The sequence below is a fragment of the Eulemur rufifrons genome, chromosome 28, assembly GCF_041146395.1.
Source record: "Eulemur rufifrons isolate Redbay chromosome 28, OSU_ERuf_1, whole genome shotgun sequence".
NCBI classification, from domain to species: domain Eukaryota; kingdom Metazoa; phylum Chordata; class Mammalia; order Primates; family Lemuridae; genus Eulemur; species Eulemur rufifrons.
In genome coordinates this window covers 40,907,030-40,929,887 of record NC_091010.1, presented here as the reverse complement: position 1 = coordinate 40,929,887, position 22,858 = coordinate 40,907,030, and the positions used below count along the sequence as shown (strand labels likewise).

Genomic DNA, 22,858 nt, shown 5'->3' with positions numbered 1-22,858 from the left:
TGAGGATGAAAGAGGAAAAAAAAAAAAGCACTCAATGTATTTCCTAAAACTCCATTATCCAAAACATAAACAAGCTCTATATAAGGAAGAAAATGTAAAAATACTTAATCTACCTTTTGTGTCTGCAGATATACAAGGCTTTCTACTACAGGCACTAATGATGCTGCAGCAACAGCTCTGACATCATCATCAAGGTCCTGGAGTCCCTCAATTATTCTAGTTAAAACTTTAGGCAATAAAGTATTAATTACATCCTGTAAAACAGTACATGAAAATATATTAATTTTCTATAGTACAATTATCATGCTTAAACATTTTTAAATTAAATCTGCCATATGACAGCATAAATTCCAATATTTACAATCACACATGTCAACACTGGGGATACGTTCTGAGAAATGTGTCATTAGGTGACTGCATCATTGTACTTACACAAATCTAGATTATATAGGAATACCAACATAGGAATGATTTAGCAACAGGGTATTGCTCCTAGGCTACAAACCTGTATTGCATGTTACTTTACTGAATATTGTAGGCAACTGTAACACATGGTAAGTATCTAAACATATGTAAACATAGAAAAGGTGCAGTAAAAATACTGTATTATAATCTCATAGTACCATTTATGTGGTTCATCGCTGACCAAAACATCATTATGACTGCATTTATTAAAAAAGAATCACATCGGCCTCATGTGGCGGCTTACACCTATAATCTAGCACTCTGGGAGGCCAAGGCAAGAGGATCACTTAAGGTCAGGGGTTCGAGACCAGCCTGAGCAAGAGCAACACCCCTCCCTATTAAAAATAGAAAAATTAGCTGGGTGTCATGGCTCATGCCTGTAGTCCCAGCTACTCAGTACAGTAGACTGAAGCAGGAGGATCGCTTGAACCCAGGAGTTTGAGGTTGCAGTGAGCTACAATGACACCACTGCACTCTACCCAGGGCAACAGAGCAAGACTCTGCCTTCAACAAAACAAAAAAAGAATCACAGAAACAGAAAAAAAACAAAGCATCAGTAGAAGCCTACGTAACAAATCCCATTTAAAAAAGACTACAATGGCATTAAGCACTACATTACCCGATATGACTTAAAACATTAGAACACGTTTTCTAGGTAAGACTATGAATTCTCTGCTTGAACACACACACATACAAACCCCTATGCTAGAACCTCTGCTTCCATTTCTCATTCAACACCACTGAAAACCAAAGGGGTTATGAGAGAAGAGTGAAAGAAAAGCCATACCTTTTGACTTCTCATTATACCAATTTAATCTCTCATCATTTCTCCCCAACAGAGTCATCTCCCCACAGGCTACTCCTGTCATCATACAGTAAGAATCTCACTGTGAATTGGTCTAGCTAGGAAATAGTGATAGCATTACAAAAACCAGTAAGGTATTTTTCCATTTGCACATAATTCTGCTGTTCTCTGTAGAGGCCAGAGAGCAGGACACAGAAAAAAGGTTTTGTTCATAGGAGAGAGGGGGTGGTTGCCAAGGGCAGAAGAGACTAAAAAGGGCCAGGAAAAGCAAAGAAGGAAGCGGAGGGAGAAAAGAAGTTAGAGAAAGTGTTTGGGTCTATGAGCAGAATCAGAGGGAATGGTTTGCTGCTGGCAGTTTAAAAAAAAAAAAAAAAGACAACCACAATGACATCTTAGTAAACTTCAAAAGGCCTGTAAACTTGCCTTTAGGGACAGAAAGAGAAGTTCTAGTCTGTTACGTAGGAGGACTGAACCCAGGAGTTTGAGGTTGCAGTGAGCTACCATAGAAAAAAAGTGAACAAGGGAAGAGACAAAAACAATTTAGAGACAAAGCATTAAGTAGTCATAATAGTGAAATAAGGCCCTCACAGTACTGGTCCAGGGTCCAGTCTGGAAAGCATTCAGGGAAATTAAACTGTAAGAAAAGGTTCAGGGCCAGGTACAGTGGCTCATGCCTGTAATCCTGGTACTCTGGGAGGCCAAGGGAGGAGGACTGCTTGAGCTCAAGAGTTTGAGACCAGCCTGAGCAAGAGTGAAACCCTGTCTCTATTAAACATAGACAAATTAGCCGGGAGTCATGTCATGTGCCTGTAGTCCCAGCTACTTGGGAGGCTGAAGCAGGAGGAAAGCTTGAGCCCAGGAGTTTGAGGTTACAGTGAACTATGATGATACCATTGCACTCCACTCAGGGCAACAGAGTGAGACTCTGTCGAAAAGAAAAGGAAAGGGAAGGAAAGGGAAAAGGGAAAAAGGAAAAGGCAAGGCTGGGTTTTGGTCTCTCCCTAGCTCCTCATTCATAATCTCCCCTTCCACACTCCTTTCCTCTCATCACTCATACTCTGCTGGCATCATTATTCTCAGGGACAAGGCAACTGTTTATCAAAGTCCCTAACTCCATCACCAGATCTATGGTGAGGAAATAGGGAGAAAAGGAAAGGAGATGTTTCACTGGCATCTCACTGGAATTCTGAATCAATTTTTCACAAAAATGTTATGTATAAACATAGATTATATAGCACTTTTAGTTTAGTAAAAGACTTCAGACATATTATATTCATGAATGAAATAGGCTTTTGTGGGCCAATATAGGAACCAAATTCCTAGCCAGAGCACAAAAAACAATGTATCAGAGTTTTCAATAACCTACTAAGAAACATTAATGCTCCTAAGTAGGAGACTATGTGCATATGCAGGTATTTTCATCCTAGATGAAGTATGACATTACAATAAACCCTGGACTGACATGCCATCTAGTTTCTAGTTCTGGTATTAACCCTAACTAGTTTTGTGACCTTGAGCAAGGCATCTAACTTTTCAGAACATATTTCCCTATGTGAAAATGGTAAGACGATCTGCATTTTCTTCTCATAAGCCTTGTTATAAAGGATAAAAGAAAACATTGACAGTTAATGTGCAAAGTATGTGACCATATAAGTTGCTGCTTTCATACTTACTTTAAGTTTCCTAAGGTAGATTTCACGTCTATTCTGCTGTATGTACGCTGCATAATTTAGCACTGTGCCTTAAAGCCCTCAGTGCATGTATTCAATATTTAAATGAGTTAAAACAAAACACGAAAAGCTCTGAATTGACTGCAGCAATGGATTTAAAGAGGAAAAACAATACTTGACCCTAAAGAGCAGACAGTGTAACCACCTTTTGATTTATACTTAAATTCTTATCAGTGTCACCTATTTCTATTACACTATATCAACAAGACAAATCTTGAAGGACTGGCTTCTCTGTAACACTAAGGATTCTAGGGCCATGTTGAATGATCAATGAAAATAAAAGTGAAAAAACCCTCCCACATATCCTTCAAAAACTGAAGTATTTACCTGACGGACTGCCAAAGCATATTTTATTCCCAGCAGACCACCATGTCTAACTTCCCACTGTTCTTGTGTAAGCAATTTTAGCAGCACATCCACAGTCTTATGAACTCCTGTTTCATTCATGTGTTTTAAAACCACACCTAATGTTTGAGCACAAGTTTCACGAACTGGTGCCACAACCTACAGAGGAAAAAAGAAGAAAAGTCATATTTGCAAAAACTTATTTTGTAGAATTTGTAATATGATTGGGCAAAGCCTCCCTGCGGTGATACTTACTTCATCAGAAACAAAGTCTCCAAATCTGTCTAAGGCAAAAACACAAAGGAGTCTAATAACTAAGTCTTCCAACCACTCTTGATGCTGCTGGATCATCTGTTAAAACACAATACTTTTTAAAAATAGACAAAGATCATACTTTTTACAGGTGATCAGGGTAACAACCTTAGGTCCAAAAATCAAAGATAAAATACTGCCCATATCCCCTTTGATTATTCATTCAATTCATATATACTATTATCAAAATTCTTAAAATTCGTGGATTCTATTATGTCACTTATACTGCAAGAGAAATTAAGAAACAGTGACTCAGGAGGCTGAGGTGGGGTGATCGCTTGAGGCCAGGTGTTCAAGGCCAGCCTGGACAACATAGTGAGACTCTGCCTCAAAAAAAAAAAAAAAAAAAAAAAAAAGCGGGGGGGCGGGGGGGAAGGAAGGGAGAAAGGGAAGGAAGGGAAGGAAGGGAGGAAGGAAAAATTAGCTGAGCATGGTGGCACGCGCCTGTAGTCCCAGCTATGGGAGGCTGAGGTAGGAGGATCATTTGAGCCCAGGAGTTGGAAGCTGCGGTGAGGTATGACCAGACCAGTGCACTCCAGCCTGGGTGACAGAGCGAGATCCCATCTCAAAAAAAAAAAAAAGAAAGAAAGAAAGAAACAAACAAACAAACAAACTAATTACTTAATTGCTCTGATATCAAGTGTACCTGTCACATATCTACTATCTATCCTATTGCCAGTGTCTCCATACTACACCAATTATGTTGCTCACTGACCTCTCAACTAGCCTCTTACTCATTTTACTCTACTTTCCAATCTATTATATCCTGCTCAAATACTCTTGCTTCTACATTTTTTCTCTCAATTTTTCTGAATATGAACATTTCTGTCTAGTGAATTCACTTTTCCTTTGTCTATTAACAGACTTCTTTCTATCATTCTTACTTTTTTCCTCATATTCACCTTTCCATATTTCTTCCTTTTCGTTTCCTTCTTTTTTTTGAGACAAGATCTTGCTTTGTCACCCAGGCTGGAACGCAGTGGCAAGTTCAAAGTTCACTGCAGCTTCCAACTCCTTGGCTCAGGTGATGCTCCCACCTCAACCTCCCAAGTAGCTAGGACTACAAGCATGTGCCACTACACCTGGCTATTTTTTTACTTTTTTGTAGAGAGAGAGAGAGAGTCCCGCTATGTTGCCCAGGCTAGTCTTGAATGCCTGGCCTCAAGAGATCCTCCTGCTTTGGCCTCTCAAAGTGCTGGGATTACAGGTGTAAGCCACCGCGCCTGGCCACACACTTACCTCTTCTAAAGTGCTGTCTCCCATTTTACCACCACTTTTCCCATGAGCTTTAAGAATTTCCCTAAGTCCAGTGCCTGCACCATGTCGCACCTAAAAAGAACCAAGAAACAAATGTCAGAAGTTAAATGTTTAAGAAACCAAGTTTAACTTTTCTTCGGTATGAAAAAGGGACACTGAATTTTTAAGAAAGTAAGATAAACTAAGTGGTATTAATACTTTACAAGAATGTGATTTTCTTCAGCTATCCAAAAAGAATTACATATATTAATTTCACAACTTTTTTGGTTATACAAAATTTTTTTTAAATTCAAGCACAAAATAGCTCTTTTAAAACCTTTTTGGGATATAAATCCACATGGCTGTCACTCCCCTACCCTCTAGGTGCATTCAGCACTATTCTCGGCAAGGGAGAAGAAAGAAAAGTATCATCTACTGTTCTTTATAGCCCTAACACCAATATTTCAGAAATATATGGATCAAAACTAAGCTCCAGCCCAGTGCAGTGGCATAAAGCTTCAGTCCCAGTGACTCAGGAGGCTAAGGATCGCTTGAGCCTAAGAGTTCAAGTCTGCAGTGTACTATCATTGTGCCTATGAATAGCCACTGCACTCCAACTAGGGCGACAAAGCAAAACCCTGCATCTCTTTAAACGAAAAAACAAGCCAGGTATGGTGGCTCATGCCTGTAACCCTGGCACTTTGGGAGGCCAAGGTGGCGGGACTGCTTAAAGCCAGGAGTTCAAGACCAGCCCAGGCAACAGTGAGACCCTCATCTGTACAAAATATTAAAAAAATTAGCCAGGCACAATAGCACACGTCTGTAGTCCTGGCTACTTGGGAGGCTTAGGCAGGAGGATCACTAGAGCCAGGCGTTTGAGGCTGCAGTGAGCAATGATGATGCCACTGCATTCTACCCCAGGCAGATTGAGACCTGTCTCAAAAAAAGAAGAAAAATAAAAAGAAAAGAAAAAACAAAAAACTAAGTTCCAAAGCTACCATGGTAAGTGCTAAGTGCCAAAAGAAGGCAATTTAAATAAAATGTCTCATGAGTAATGCTTCACTGTAGCTGTGGGATAAATCACCTTTCTTAGAGAAGGTAAGGATACTTTTTTTTTTTTTTTAACCACACTCGACCGGTAAGGATACTTTCTACAGCGTCATCAGGAAGGGAAAAAAACAAGCTGTTGACACTGTACCCAGTTATTCAAGACCTAATTTGAGGTAAGACTTCAACAACTTCAAAGACAAGTACACCAAGGAACAGAAAGGCTGCTAAAAGGCATTGTGGGCTGGGTGTGGTGGCTCACGCCTGTAATCCTAGCACTCTGGGAGGCCGAGGCGGGAGGATTGCTTGAGGTCAGGAGTTCGAGACCAGCCTGAGCAAGAGTGAGACCCCGTCTCTACAAAAAATAGAAAGAAATTATATGGACAACTAAAAATATATATAGAAAAAATTAGCCAGGCATGGTGGTGCATGCCTGTAGTCCCAGCTACTCAGGAGGCTGAGGCAGGAGGATTGCTTGAACCCAGGAGTTTGAGGTTGCTATGAGCTAGGCTGATGCCATGGCAGTCTAGCCCAGGCAACAGAGTCAGACTCTGTCTCAAAAAAAAAAAAAAAAAAAAAAAGAAGAAGAGGGGAAAAAAAAAAAAAAAGGCATTCTGAAGCAATATTTTTTAAATGACTCAAAGGATAACTGAAGGGGGACAGAATGGTTTGAATCCATCAGTCTTCAGCTTCAACCAGAGGAGCTTCATCCTGTCATCTTTTCTCTGTTTTGGAATCTGTTCAAGATTTTCTCTAAAGATTTCTGAGTCTAAAAAGCTTGTTTGGAAACTACTGTTCTTGATCAGTCAAAATTATTCACTTCCAAAGGAAAGGAAGCAATTTTTACTGACTGGGAGAGAGATATGTAAGCCTTTAGATTATAGTGGAAAGAACGAACAGAAATAAAACAATTCACTACAGAATATGATTACAAGGATATGAACGGTGAAAATCAGTCTAAAGTTTTCTACTTAGGTCAATGATATGATGAGCCCTGAGTCCTGAGAGGAACACAGGGAGAACAGGCACCCTGACAAAGTATACAGTTCTTGACATTATTCCCTTCATTAGCACAGAAAATAGAGCTGAGAGAAACTGTAATGAAGAAATCTTACCTCCCAGGAGGGATTAAAAAGGTCATTGCAAAGTTCTTCACAAAAGCTTTCCAAAGGCCATTCATTTGTCTAATTAGAAAAACAGAATTGCTACTAGTTCAAAAGGTCTATTTTACGCTAACAATTTAAGTAATTCGATAAAGTACACTTATTTATGGGTCTAGTAATAATATAATTGGTATTTTAAAAATTTAAATAAGATTTTTTTTTACTACTGAGGTAAAGATATAATTTTTATCAATAAAATTTCTCTCAATTGACAGATTATTCAATACTGTCTACTGACTCACTAGTTTGAAAAAATTCTAAACAATTTTAATGGACACTTAGAGCATTTCAATAGTACCTCTTCAATTAAGGAAGAATTGTCTGGAATATTATCAATCAAAACTTTGGAATCATTCGTAGACTGATTGATAACAACATTTGCTATTTTCCGTCTCTTTTCTTCTGGCTCTCCATCAGTGCTATCATTGCTAAAAAATAAAAGTCACCATTTAAAAAGTGAATAAAGGATAACGTGAACCACAATGACTAATGTGAATAAAAGATAATGTGAATCCATCATTTGAACAAATGTTTTACCATATTCTGCTTATATGGTTTACTTAAAATTTCATGTATCAAGTAAGATTAACTACTTAAAATTTTTTGAACAAAATACATCCTAACTATTCTACGGGTTAATGAATTCTTCCTTTCAAATTGGATCTCAAATTTAACAGATAATTTTTCCTTCTTCTTACTAATCAGCTCTTCTCCTTCTTAACTTTAAATTCTCTTGGTCCAATACCCTAACTATTTTTAGGCTTTTGTACACTAGAGAAAACTAATATAGTGAAAGTATAACCTTACTAGTTCTTGAAAAATATAGATAGATAAGAAAAAAAACAATGAAAAAAGTATACAGAAAATTTGAGGAAATGTTATTTTATGACATAAAGACCAAAAATATTGAGGCCAACCTAATATTGCAAAGGAGAGGACAAGTAAAACTACCTTTATTCAATATTTAAAAAATGGAAAAATTAGCACTTTTTAAAGCATATATAGCATTATTTTCTGTAAATATTTCCCCTCCTCTCTACCTTAACAATGTGATTTATTTGTCCAACCATTTTTTCTATAAGATGGTAAAAGAAATCTGAGCCTCCCTAACCTCATCCCCTATTTACTCTTCCCTTCATCTTCTCTAATCTAGCCACACTGGTTGGTCACCTTATGTCCTTGAACTTGTTTGGCATATTTTCACTTCTAGGCATTTGCCCTGGTAATTCACTCTATTTGGAGTATTCCTAGAACTAGTACTCTCCTTTCTTTAAGATCTTTGAAAGTCACCTCTTTGATGTCCTCCCAGACCATTCTATTTAAAATTTCCAACTCTATACCCAAAAAACATTTCACATGTTCCTTCCAAGTTTTATCTTCTTTCCCCTCTTAACAATTACCATTAACATGATCTATATTCTACACATAAACACACACAACATATTCCTTATTTATCTTATCTCCCATCTTTCTTTCTAGAATGTAAGCCTCAAAGGCAGGAATTCTTAACTATTTTATTCACTCTTCTATCCTCAGAGCCTCGAACAGTACCTGGCACATAGAAGATATTTAATAAATATTTGTAGAATGAATGATTCATGAACTCTGAAAAATAAGGTTTACTATTTCCAACATTCAAATCTTTGGGTGAAAGTGCTTATATGAATAAAAACCAGTAGAAACATTTATTAGGTTATTATATGACCCTATTGAGCTATTAACTTAAAAAAAAAACCCTGTAGTTATCAAGGTCAACAAAGGCTTTACATTTTAAAACATAACCCCAAGTTCAAATTTCTATCAAGTAGTGCTTATTATTTACCCCCAAACACTAACCACTTTTTAGCTTTCTGTGAATAGAAAGAACAAAAGATCTGTCATCTGTAACAAACCCCTATTTTCATGGGCTTTTTATTATTCATCTAAAAAATATTCATTTATTTTTATTCATTTATTATTCATAATTTTCTCAAATATTTCTTAAACACCACTAAAGATTCTGATTGAACAGATCTGAGTGAGGTCCAAGAATCTACACTGTTAGTTTTGAACTTTTGAGAAATGCTGCTCTAACCTATGCATGGATATCACTTTTATTAACTCATTAACAAAGTGAAGATAGTGACTTTACCCACAGAGTTCTTTCCTACAAAAGGATTAAGTAAGTAAGCCTAGATTATTACCTGCTATTTAGCCTTGCCCCAGCTTGGGGAACAGATAATGGAATACTGTCATAATACTTCTCACTTTACTAATGCAGTGTTCTTAAGTTGTGGTCCTTAGACCACCTCTCTGACTTTATTTTCTACTATTCTTCTGTCCACTCATCCCAGCCATACTGCCCTTCCTTCTGTTTCTTGAATATTCCATAATTAAGGCATTTACACTTATTCCCTCTGCCTAGAATGCTCTCCCACTTTTGGACCTTCAGCCCTCATTCACAGCCAATAATCAGTAAGAAAAAAAATCTGCACATGTAGACTTTTCTGGGGAAGTGGTCTTAGTCCCTAGTAACAATAAATACTCTCTGACAACTAAGACAATCCAAACAGTACTCGCCAGCTAACCATAATGTCAGCAAAATGTTTTTATAAATCAAGCAGACATACAGATATAAACTACACAGCATTATTGTTTTAAGTGAATAAGCAGAAAAAGATTATTACCTCTTTTCATTAGTTTCCACTGCATCCCTGGATCTCTGTTTTGCAAATAATTTGGCCATTCTTTTAGCTTTGTTCTTTTGTCTATTGCTCATTCCTGCTCGAAATTCTGAGTCAATCAATTCAGCTGCCTGAAGAGTCTAAAAGAATAAAAGAATGCTGAGTTTGAAATTTTAAAATTAAAAGTAATACCCTAAAATCTTAACCTCAGAAGAGAACTAAATCTATAAATTTCAGTATATCCAGATTGATCACATTCTTTTTTGACACACACATGCTATTCTGCTGTATGGCTGTACCATAATTTCATTCTTTTCCTCCTCCTTCCCTATCCTTTCAATTCTCAACAGATAATGCATATGCTTAACTTTTTTTAATGCCACAGATGTGGCACAAATGTATGATCTTAACCCACAGAGAAGGCTTTGAAAAGGTTAGACTTCAAATAACCACAATACCGCATAAAAGTTATAAGAGTAACTGCCAATAAAAGAAACTGGTAATCATTATCTGCTGAAAAAGATAAAAATAATTATAGGCATAAGCACCTTCCTCCAAAGGGCCATGACATATAAGGCCACCCAAACCTGGATCTTTCAAACTCCAAAATGGTGTTGCCCATTCCACATCCAACTATTCTCAGGTCTATAACCCACTTTGTCTAATATACTTGCCCATTCATTTTCTTACACCATGTTAAATTACCCATACTGTGATCACATTACTGCATTTTTATTCTCCTTTATTTTATTCTATTTTCTTCTTTATCTTTTATTTGTATGTTATACTTCCTGTTCTACCCCATTTCCTTCTGTTCCTTCCTAGTTGTCATTATATTTCTGCCTTTTTATACTCTTTTTCCCTCTATATCTGCCACTGTTTTTCTTGTCTGCAAAACTTATTCATCACACACACCCCGACCCTAAAAAATATACTTTACAAATTCCAATGGTTTAGAGTACAACTAATATGAAAGCAAATGGAACCATTCTCTACTGAAGCAAAGGGAAAAGTCATGGGAAGGACAAGATAAGGGATCCATGACTGCAAAGCAGAATTCTTAATGGGGTCCATGGGCCCTTAAAAGGATATTGAGGGGATGGGAGAAGAGTAGTGAATCCCTCAAAATGTAATATTTCACTTACATGTGCATTTTTCTGAGGAGAGAGCTATAGCTTTTATTAGAGCTTCAAAAGCGTCTGTGACATAAAAAAAGTTAAGCAACACATGCACATCTACTGGGAATTGGAAGAACAGGGAAAAAGGAGGAAAAGAGAGTGAAATTATGGTACAGCCACAAGACAAAATAGCATGAAGCTGTCAAAAAAGAATGTAGTCAATCTGTACATACTGATATATTAAGCTTAATATTACATATAATATTAAGTATAAAGTGGGAAAAGGTGAACTTGTTTTAAAAAAGACATATATGCTTGTGTGAGTCTGTGTGTGTGTGTATATATGTATATGTACATAGAAAATTTCAGGAAGGATGCATGCATAACTTAAAAAGGGTTGCCTACGGGGAATGGGAATATGTATGTCCACGAATTACTGGCAAAAAATTTCTTTTTATAATGTAAATGCTATGTATAAAAAGAACTTTTTACTTTATATTATACATACTTTTTTGTTGTCTGAAAGTCTTGTCATATTTTTCAATTTAAAAAAAATGAATCATAGCTCTAAAGACTTCTATCATCATATCTAACTATGATAGCCCTTACTGTCTCTTACTCTCCCCACAAATTACTTTTTTTTCCTATACCAAAGAACCACAAAAAAGAGCAATTAGAGCAAACAAAATTTCACAATACCAGTGGCTCCTAAAAGGTCCACTGCATGGCTGGGTGTGGTGGCTCATGCCTGTAGTCCCAGCATTTTGGGAGGTTGAGGTAAGAGGACGATGAGGCCAGGAGTTCGTGAGACCAGCCTGGGCAACACAGGGAGACCTTGTCTCCATGAGAAATAAAAAAATTAGCCAAGCATGGTCACACACTCCTGTAGTTCTAGCTACTGGAGAGGCTGAGGTGGAAGGATGGTTTGAGCCCAGAGGTTTGAGGTTACAGTGAGATATGATCAGGCCACTGCACTCCAGACTGGGTGATAAAGTGACACCCTATCTCTTAAGAAAAGAAAAGGGGGAAATAAAGTTCACTACAACTTTTATCTAATAGTCCAGTGTCTAGTAAGTAGGCTGAACTTCTGTCTCTGTAGAATCTGTCACCAAAAATCCAGTTTAAAAGACACAAAATTTTGGTGGCACAAAGCAGCAATGAGCAGAAATAAGCACAGCATTTTTAAAAAGTTATAATTACACAAGCAAAATAAAGCAAACCCTTTGTATTATTACTTGCAATCAAACAACCAAACATTTTACCTACAGGTTGTTTATTTACAAGGGCTGCTGAAGTTGGGGTATAATCCAAATCTTCATCATTGAAGAGTTCTTCAGTACTCATTCCAATTGCTTCTCCCATATTAAGGCCAAGTTTCTTCTGTAATAGTTTTCGTTGGCGTGCTATCCTCTCTTTAGGATCCACTTCACCTTTAAACAGAAAAGAAATACATTTCCTCCAAATCAGTTAAGAAGTTTTATAATATAAGCAGATCAGACTCCATTAAAATAAAAAAGAAAGAACTTCTAAAACACCCCTTCTGCCACCAATAAAACAAGTCACACTCACAATCATCTCTGAACATCCCATAAACTCTATTACGTAATTATGATTAGAAAATAGTGTTCTAGCTAACAAAATACTCTAGGAGATTTTATTGCAATTCCTCCATGTATTCCCAGAGCAGCACAAAGTACTCAATCTAAAGAACAAAGAGGGGGGAAAAAAAGATTTAAAGAAACAAAAACCCAAATATGAAATTAAGAAAACAATTTAATTTACAATAGCAACAAAAAGAAAACTTAAAACTTGCACTGTTAAAACTATATAAAATATTGAGGAAGAAATTAAAGATCTAAATAAACGAAGAGACATTCTATGTTCACATATCATAAGATTAAATATTAAGACACTGATATTTCCCAAATTGATATACAGATTCAACCCAATTGCTATCAAAATCTCAGCTGGCTTTTTTTTGCAGACTTTGACAAATTGATTCTAAAATTCATATGGAAATGCAAAAGACCCAGAATAGTCAAAACAATCTTAAAGAGTCAACATTGTTAAAATGTCCATACTGCCCAAAGTGATGCACAAAGTTAATGCAATTCCCATCAAAATACCAGCATCATTTTTCACAGATCAAGAAAAAACAATCCTAAACTTCATATGGAACCAAAAAAGAGCCTGAATAGCCAAAATAAGCCTAAGCAAAAAGAACAAATCTGGAAGCATCACACTACCTGACTTCAAATTATACTATAAGGCTATAGTAACCAAAACACTGGTATAAAGGTAAACACATAGACCAATGGAACAGAACAGAGAATTCATAAATAAAGTCATATAGCTACAACCAACTGATTTTCAACAAAGCAGACAAAAACATACACTGAGGAAAGGACACCCTATTCAATAAATGGTGCTGGGAAAACCGGATAGCTACATGCAGAAGAATGAAACTGGATTCCTATCTCTCCATCATATACAAAAATTAACTCAAGATGGATTAAAGATTTAATGTAAGTCCTGAAACCATAAAAATTCTAGAAGAAAACATAGGAAAAACTCTTCTGGACATTGGCCTAGACAAAGAATTTATGACTAAGATCCCAAAAGCAAAGACAGCAACAAAAAAAAATAAATAAATAAACAGGATTTAATCAAACTAAAAAGTTTCTGCACAGGAAAGGAAATAAATAATCAATAAACAGACAACCTACAAAATGGGTGAAAATATTTGCATACTATACATCAGACAAAGGGAGGGCTAACATCCAGAATCTACAAAGAGCCCAAACAAATTAGCAAGAAAAAAACAAATAACCCCATCAAAAAGTGGGCAAAGACACGAACAGATTTTTTTCAAAAGAAGATAGACAAATGGCCAACAAACATGAAAAAATGCTCAGCATCACTAATCATCAGGGAAATGCAAATTAAAACCACAATGAGATACCACCTTACCCCTGTCAGAATGGCCATTACTAAACAGTCAAAATACAATAGATGTTGGCACGGATGCAGTGAAAAGGGAACGCTTACACACTGCTGGTGGGAATGTAAACTAGTACAACATCTATGGGAAAAAGTATGGAGTTTCCTTAAAGAACTAAAAGTAGACCTACCACTCAATCCACCAATCCCACTACTGGTATCTACCCAAAGAAAAAGAAGTCATTTTATGAAAAAGACACTTGAACCCAAATGTTTATCGCAGCCCAATTCACAACTGCAAAGACAATTAAGTGTCCATCAACTGATGAGTAAAGACAATGTGGTGTACAGATATACATATATATATATATACTATGGAGTACTACCAGCCATAAGAAGGAATGAAATAATGTCTTTTGCAGCAACTTGGATGGAACTGGAGATTATTATTCTAAGTGAAGTATCTCTGGAATGGAAAAACAAATACCACATGTTCCCACTGAAAAGCGGGAGCTAAGGCAGGGCGCGGCGGCTCACACCTGTAATCCTAGCACTCTAGGAGGCCGAGGCGGGAGGATCGCTCGAGGTCAGGAGTTCAAGACCAGCCTGAGCAAGAGCGAGACCCTGTCTCTACTAAAAATAGAAAGAAATTATTTGGACGCTAAAAAATATATATATAGAAAAAATTAGCTGGGCATGGTGGCACATGCCTGTAGTCCCAGCTACTCGGGAGGCTGAGGCAGGAGGATTGCTTGAGCCCAGGAGTTTGAGGTTGCTGTGAGCTAGGCTGATGCCATGGCACTCTAGCCCGGGCAACAGAGTGACACTCTGTCTCAAAAAAAAAAAAAAAAAAAAGTGGGAGCTAAAAGAGAGGTATACATGGTCATAAAGTGTGATGGACGTTGAAAACTAAAAAGGAGGAGGATCGGGGGGTTGAGGGATAAAAATCTATCTATCAGGTAGAATGTACACTATTTTGGTGCTGGGTACACTGAAAGTGCAGACTTCAGCATTATGCTACTCATCAACGGAACAAAAAATCACTTGGACCCTCTAAATCTATTGAAATAAAAAAAATAATAAATTACTATTTAGCTCACCCTCCCAAAAAAAGTAAAAGAAAAGGGAATTTGAGAGAAACATCATGAGATTTTAACTTATATCAATGAGATTTTAACTTATAAGACTTCATTGAATTAAGAAATGAGGTGATGGCATATTTCAATACATGGATTTTCTGCTAAAAAAAAAAAAACAACTAGATCTTTTAATAGAATCCATACTAAGCAAGAGGAATGGGTATTTATAAGATGAACAAATAGAAGATCATTTCAAGATTAACTTAGGCTCTGAATGATGATTAGTTAGCAACAAAACAGAACACTACTCTGTTTGGGTTTTTAGACAAATAGGGCAACTTATTTACTTACAGAAATCCATTAAAAATATAAAGGTTTTTTTCCATTCTAGGCCACAATCTTGAATGGCCAAAACATTTATTTTATACTCAGATTCTGTAAGTTTGAAGATAATGGGACAATTACCTATCCAAATTTTATTTTTTTACTTTTGCTTTGTGAACAAGCATAAGTAGATCCAACAAAATACATGATAAAAAAAAAATCATAAAACCTCTCAAATTTCCAGAACTGTGAAAACATTACCACAATCTGTACTAATCCTGATTTTAAGATCTATTACGCTAAGGCCCTTGGGTAACACTTTATAATTTCTATATTATATAATAAAATTATTGCTCAAATATTAACATGTATCAAGTAATGATGCATCTACATAGTATATACTCAGAGGGACAAAAATCCTTACATTGTAGCTTTAGACCAAATACTGCTGGTTATCTTCAACCCACCCACACAGACTTCAATTTATATTTCATGATGTGGTTAGATTACATATGACTAAAGAACAGCATACCACGTGACAAATTAGTTTGAAAACACATAAATATGTCAGACTTTCTTCTATAGGACTACTACCTACCTGATTTTTCATCTTGGAGTTCAAATTCTGCACCAGCAGATCCCAAGAGTGATGCACCATGTTGTAACAATCTACATATATCAAATCTGTCAAAATTCAATCGATCTGCAGTAGATGAATCTTCCATAGAACTTTCTGCAGTAGGTTCTAGATGAGGTTTAAAAATATTAATTTGACCATATTAATTTCATTCAAAAGCATGGAATGAAAGAAAATAGTATATCATTACTTGGAGTATGTGGGTAATATTTTAAGAAAAGTAAAAGTGGAGGAGGTAGAAAAGGTACTTAGATTTATTTATGATCAGGTCTTAGTTATCTGTGAATAAATTATTAAATTGCTGGCTCCCCTTCTACAAACCATCACAACATTAGTGCGTGTATGTGTAACTGTTTCCAACCACTAAAGCACAATGTTATATGAAGACATGCATCTCTATGCTGAAATGTATATGTTAAACATCATGCTGTCTCCATTTACTGTTAAAGAGTCTAAAAATACCAAGGTAACAGCACAAGTTTATTATAGTGCTAAATTAGAAGACAAAAATATTCACAGAATGTATTCACGAACAAGGTTAATAAGCATCATCCCTTCCTATACTTGAGGAATGGCTAGGCCACTATATATTCAACAGGACTCACTTCCCATACTCTGAAGAAATTATAATCTCCTGATGAACTGCTAAAATTATATATCCACCTGAGGTCTAAAAGTATCTACAAAATGTTCTGTGTTCCTCCCCCAAAAGGTTATACCATTATAAACGTTAAAATATATTGCTCGCTGACTTAATAGTTTGCTTAGCTGGCACTTGCATACAATTCATCTGTAAACTAAAGCATAACTGTTTAACTTAGATTAACTATTATGAATGTTTTAAGTTTTCTAGTGATGACAAGCAACCTCACCAAAAATTTTAATGCTAGTGTAACTAATTTAACAAGATTTTAAAAATGGACCTGAGTTGTAGTATCTCTACATATCTAAACAAGCAGGGATTATGAGCTGAAAAAGAAAAGGCTCTTTTCTGAAACAAGCCGTAACTACTTCTGGTCATACATTTCATTTGATGAGAGAAGATAAATTAATACAATAACTCAAAATAATAGGTGCCACCAAATAAAAGCAAAAATTTTAGGCAAGCTAAAACTGATGATAAAAGTGATGTTATAAGTTGAAAATGAATCTCACTGCACCACATTAAATTTTGACTTAATTAAAACATACACCTTTACAGCTTTCAAAAGCTTGTGTTTTTAAATGTCATTATAGGCAGTCAGAAAACAAAATTTTTTCACTACAAGACATCTAAAGGGCATATAAAAACCAAAGACTTGGCTGGGCGTGGTGGCTCACACCAGTAATCCCAGCACTTTGGGAGGCCAAGACAGGAGGATCACTGGAGGCAGGAGGTTCCAGACCAGCGAACATAACAAGAAACCATCTCCATACACACACAGAAAAATAACACGAAAGACTTAGCACTCCAAATATCCATATATAATTGTGCTTAAATTTAGAAAATAACTACACTATTCTCCCACCAACAAGAAGAAATAATAGACTGTTTCAAATATTTATACTGCATTGACTTAACTTCTTTTTTTAGAATGTAAATTTCTTGAGGGGAAGTAATAATCTCTATAAATCAAGCATACTATAAAATTAATAATTTAAAATACATGTAAAAACATTTTGTTTATCTAGTAGTTTTTTTTAAGTGTAGTGAAAATCGCCTTATTCAATATCATTTCCTGACAAAGCTGCACCTAAAGGCATGAAAATTAAGCCTCTAAATTAAAATTATTAAAATATAAAATGTATATTATAGTCAATTCTACAGTTAGGTTTTTTACTTCAAACTACGTTTCCACTTAAAAGCACCTTGTTTGGTTCTTGGCACTGGATTCCACTCAGGTACATTTTTCACTATAGCTTCGACAGCTTGTCCTGCTGCAATCCGGGTATCCCAATTTGCACTCCTTAAATATATCAATACCTTAAAAATTATAAAAGTTATACATAAAAAAATTGTTTGCTCAAGGTAGCCAGGACAGAGAAATATAAATTTATTTGTTATTAATTTGTAACTCAGCAGCCCTCCAAATATATATAAAATACATCACAATTATTAAAATCATTTACAAGAGTCTATCATTCACAGGAAATATCACAACCCCCTTACAAAGTGGAAATAAGAAACTTTTAACAAAAACATGAAGTGTATTTTAAGAAAAACATAGTTATTTAATATATTAAAAAGCAAAGCACTTATTTTTTTATTAAGTCCCATTACTTAATATAAAAAGACTTAAAAGTTAAAAAAAAAAACAGTAGAATGAATAGCTAAGTTCAGTATGGTTGTAAGATGTAAGATCAATATATAAAAATCAACCATATTTCTACAAATTAATCTGAAAATGAAATTAAGAAAACAATGCCATTTCTAATAGCATCAAAATGTAGAAAACACTTAAGAATAAATTTAACAAAATAAGTGCAAGACCTGTACACTAGAAACTACAAAACATTTAAAATTTTGCTGAAAGACATGAAAGATTTAAATAAATAGACACTTTGTGTTCATGGATTGGAAGACTTAATATTGTTAAGGTAAGTAATATCCCCTAAATTAATCTATAGATTCAACACAATTCCTCTCAAAACCCCAGTTGGCTTTTTTGCAGAAATGGACAAACTGATCCTAAAATTCATATGGAAATGCAAGAGACCCAGAATCACCAAGATAATCTTGAAGAAAAATTATATGGTTGGTAGGCTTACACTTCTTTTTTTCTTTGTAATTTTTTTAGAGATGGGGTCTTGCTATGCTGCCCAGGCTGGAATGCAGTGGCTATTCAAAGCCATGATAATAGTACACCGCAGCCTTGAACTCTTAGGCCTAAATGATCCTCCCGCCTCAGCCTTTTAAGTAGCTGGTACTACAGGTGCCTGCCACCGTGCCAGGCAACTCACATTTCTTCATTTCAAAACCTCCTGCTAAGCAAAAGTAACCAAGACTCTGTAGCACTGACAAAATGATATACATATAGATCAATGGGATAGAACAGAGAGTTCAGAAATAACCTGTGTCTACTGTCAACTGATTTTCAACAAAGTTACCAAGACAATTCAACGGGGAAATAACAGTCTTTTCAACAAATGATGCTGAAACAACTGGATAGCCACATACAAAAGAATGATGTTGAATACCTACCTCAAACTATGTACAAAAATTAACCCCAAAATGGACCATAATCCTAAAAGCAAGAGTTAAAATTATAAAACTCTTAGAAGAAAATATAGGGGTAAATCTTTGTGATCTTGGGTTAGGCAATGGTTTCTTATATATGACACCAGAAGCACAAGTGATGTTCAAGACAGTGAAAAAACAGCCCACAGACTAGAAGAACGTATTTCCAAATCATATACCTGATACGAGACTTGTATCCAGACTATACAAAGAACTCTTACAACCCATAATAAAAGGACAAATAACCCAATTTAAGAATGGGCAAGGGATCTATTATTTCTCCAAAGAAGATATACAAATGAACAGACACATGAAAAGATGCCTGACATCATTAGTCATCAGAGAAATGAAAATCCAAACCACTTCATATCCACTAGGATGGCTATAACTAAAAAGTCAGTGAATAAGTGTTGGCAAGGATGTGGAGAAATCTGAACTCTTGTACGCTATTGTTGGAAATGTAAAATAGTGGAACCACTTTGGAAAAGTCCGGCAGTCCCTCATAAAGTTAAACACAGTTACCATATGGTTCAGCAAGTCTACTCCCAGGTATACATCAAAGAGAATGAAAACATACTTCCATACAAAAATTTGTACATAAATTTTTCATAATGTATCAGCCAAAAAGTGGAAACAATCCAAATGTTCATCAACTGATAAATGAATAAATAAGATATGGTATATATGTATAGCATATCTGTATCCATACAATGGAATATTATTTGGCAATATGAAATATGAAAACATTATTTTAAGTGAAAGAAACTAGTCACAAGAATTACAAATGCATGATTCATTTTATATAAAATGTTCAGAATAGGCAACTCTACGTACAAAGTTAGTTTAGTGGTTGACCAGGACTAGGTATGGGAGAGAGAGGAATGGAGAGTGACTGCTGATTGGTATGAGGTTTCTTTTTGTGGTGATAAATGTTTTAAAATTAGACTGTGATGATGGCTGTTGCACACTATAGTAATATACTACATATCGCTGAATTGTATACTTATGGTATGTAAACTATACTTCAATAAAGCTGCTTAAAAAAAAACACACAAAACCAAAAGGCAACAAGAAAACACTGAGGGCAGAGAAAAGAGGAAATGAGGCAAGACAGTGCTAAAGACAAACTTTGCCTCTTTTGGAATGATCTGATGGCAGCCAATATGCTGAGGTCTGAGTTTAGAAGATCAGAACTCACTTAGAAGGCTGGAAACCTTTTTCTCAGATCAGTACAGATTAGTCCTTTTTATTGTTTCCAGTTTCAGGTCATTCCATCCTCCATTTCTTCCCTTAGAATGAGAGGAAGAAATGTGTATGCTTTTCTGTGTTCCCACCTTATATGTAATATTGCCTAATGTGCATCCTTCTTCACTCTGAGAATGTGGAATCTATAGGTATCAAATCACTGTCTCTCCATCTACATCTTAGTTAGAAAGTCCTGATGATATCTGAGTGTTGGAAACAGAGTCATTGTTAGCCCTTATGGTCACAAACGTACAATGCAGATTTGTGTATGTTGAGAAAGGGCTTAAACTCCTACTTAGGAGACTTCTCTGGTTCCACTCGTGGGACCCATGAAGCTCGCCTGGGTCCCTCTCTTAGGACTCATTACCCCCACCTGGGAGCGCTCCAATAAAGCCTCTTTACTTATCCAAAAAAAAGAAGAACTCCTACTTAAAAATATTAGGGAGGGACAAATGAGAATGAAAGGGGACAAGACTGCGGGGAGAGAGATATCTTGGGGCTTTCAATGTCTGGGCAATCATATTGCTCCCTCACCCTATCCTGTATCCACCTTCCCCCACCCCCTCCCTCCACACAAAGCACTCCTGCTTTATTTTACATGCTAGGGAATTAAACACATGGAATTTTCCACTTACTACCATACAGGTATACTTTAGCAAGCCTACAGAGTTCAGTAAAGATGCAGCCATTGCTTAAGGAAAGAACATGGGATAGGATTATGAAAACACTAATCCACCAAAACAGAAAGTCTCCACTTTCAAACAGCTGATAACTAAAGATGTAATATGACATCTAGCTTCTCATATATTTCAGTCATTGCCCATCAGTACTCACCCATCTCAAGACTACCAACTATGATATAATTATTGGCCATTAAGAACAAGTTAGACCACTAACAAATCAGATTAACAACTTAGTTCATTACCAAGTTGGGACAGAGTCAAGTTTGTGCCACAAGCAAAAGGTTCTATATTGTCAAAATCCTTAAACAATTAAACTTGATTCAAAAAAATTGTAAATCTTATGACAAAAAATAAGAAACAGCAAAAAATTTAAAAATATTTGGAGAAATATTAAAATATGTAAAGGAATTTGGAGATTACAAATTATTACTGAAATAAGATGATTTTTACCTTTACTTTTGTGTTCCTATCCATGGACAAGTCTCTACAATTGTATTATACTAAAAGAATTAAGAGTTCTTACTTTAGATAGAAGATTATTTAGTTCATGGGGATGAAGCTTCACCACTTCTCCAAGTTGCTGCGCAGCAGCTTTTCTTGTAACTGGAGTAGTTCCAGTATCCAGTAAAATAAATAGACGATCGAGCCTAAAATAACAAAAATATAATGGTTATTCTGAATGTGTTTCCTCATATGTTTGAGTCAATAAATGTATTGAGCAGATGCTATGAAAAGCGACCTATGCTAAAACAGATTAAGTGTGAAGGACATTATGTTAAGTGAAATAAGCTAGACCCAGAAAGATAAATACTGCATGTTTTCACTCATATATGGAAGCTAAAAGAGTTGATCTCATAGAAGTAGAAAGTAGAATAGTGGTTACCAGAGGCTGGGTTGGGGATAGTGGAGGGATAGGGAGAGGTTGGTTAATGAAAATGAAATCATGGCCAGATAGGAGAAATAAGTTATAGTATTCTATAACACTGTAGGGTAACTACAATTAATGACATTTTATTATATATTTTCAAATAGCTAAAAGAGAGGATTTTAAATGTTCCCAACACAAAGAAATGAATGATAAATGTTTGAGGTAATGGATATGCTAATCACCCTGACTTGATAATTATACTCCATACAGTATTGAAATATCACACTGTATATACCCCATAAATGGTGTACAATTATGTGTCAATTTAAAATTATAATAATAAACAATTTGGAAAAAAAATACCTATGCTAGTGCTACAGGAGATGCCTGATCTCTACTCTCCAGGAACTGGCTACTAGGGTTGGGGAAGCAGGTAAGGCAAGTATGTAAATAATTATAATACAGAGTATGGTAAGATAGGTGTCAGAAAAGAAGTATAAAGTGCTTTGAGAAGTGTGAAAGAAGGGAGCAAATACTACATCTCCAACTGTGTAATACTGAAAAGGCTTCATAAAAGAAATGGTGTATGAGATGCATCTTAATGGTAGAAAATGATTTCAATACTGGTGAGATGAGGTGGTGAAAGGGAAAAGGAAAGAAACACTTAGAAGAGAGAAAACAAGAGTACAGCTATAAGAAAAGAGAGAGTATACTTAGGCAAGTGAGTAACACAGTGTGGTTCTAATTCAGGGTTCACTTAAGAGAATAGTCAGAGATGCAGGTACAGAAGTAGGCGAAGCCCTACTATGGAGACCTTTGAATGTACAGTACAACCATGATACGGTCTTAGGTCAAGAGAGTGATGAGACTATAGCTATGCTTTAGAAAAATTGATCTGGCAGCAGTGTGAAGCATGAAGTAAAATGGAAGGAAACTTTCAGAGAATTTTAGGCCAGAAGGGCAGACCTCAATCTACAATCC

At 35.8% G+C, this 22,858-nt stretch overlaps 1 protein-coding gene across 1 annotated transcript in view; it reads right to left on the bottom strand.

Moving 5' to 3' along the window:
• The window catches only part of BTAF1 (B-TFIID TATA-box binding protein associated factor 1), a 72,576-nt gene extending 50,924 nt beyond the window's left edge, over positions 1–21,652 (bottom strand). Inside the window, exons 1-11 of the mRNA XM_069460456.1 lie at positions 21,533–21,652; positions 17,713–17,827; positions 15,826–15,972; positions 12,151–12,314; positions 9,770–9,906; positions 7,402–7,531; positions 7,056–7,124; positions 4,897–4,986; positions 3,601–3,696; positions 3,328–3,504; positions 114–254 (exon numbers count right to left, since the gene is read on the bottom strand). Coding sequence (XP_069316557.1) covers positions 114–254; positions 3,328–3,504; positions 3,601–3,696; positions 4,897–4,986; positions 7,056–7,124; positions 7,402–7,531; positions 9,770–9,906; positions 12,151–12,314; positions 15,826–15,952 — 1,131 coding nt within the window. The 5' untranslated portion in view covers positions 15,953–15,972; positions 17,713–17,827; positions 21,533–21,652. The remainder of the gene's footprint in view (positions 1–113; positions 255–3,327; positions 3,505–3,600; positions 3,697–4,896; positions 4,987–7,055; positions 7,125–7,401; positions 7,532–9,769; positions 9,907–12,150; positions 12,315–15,825; positions 15,973–17,712; positions 17,828–21,532) is intronic.
• Positions 21,653–22,858: the final 1,206 nt, after the last annotated feature.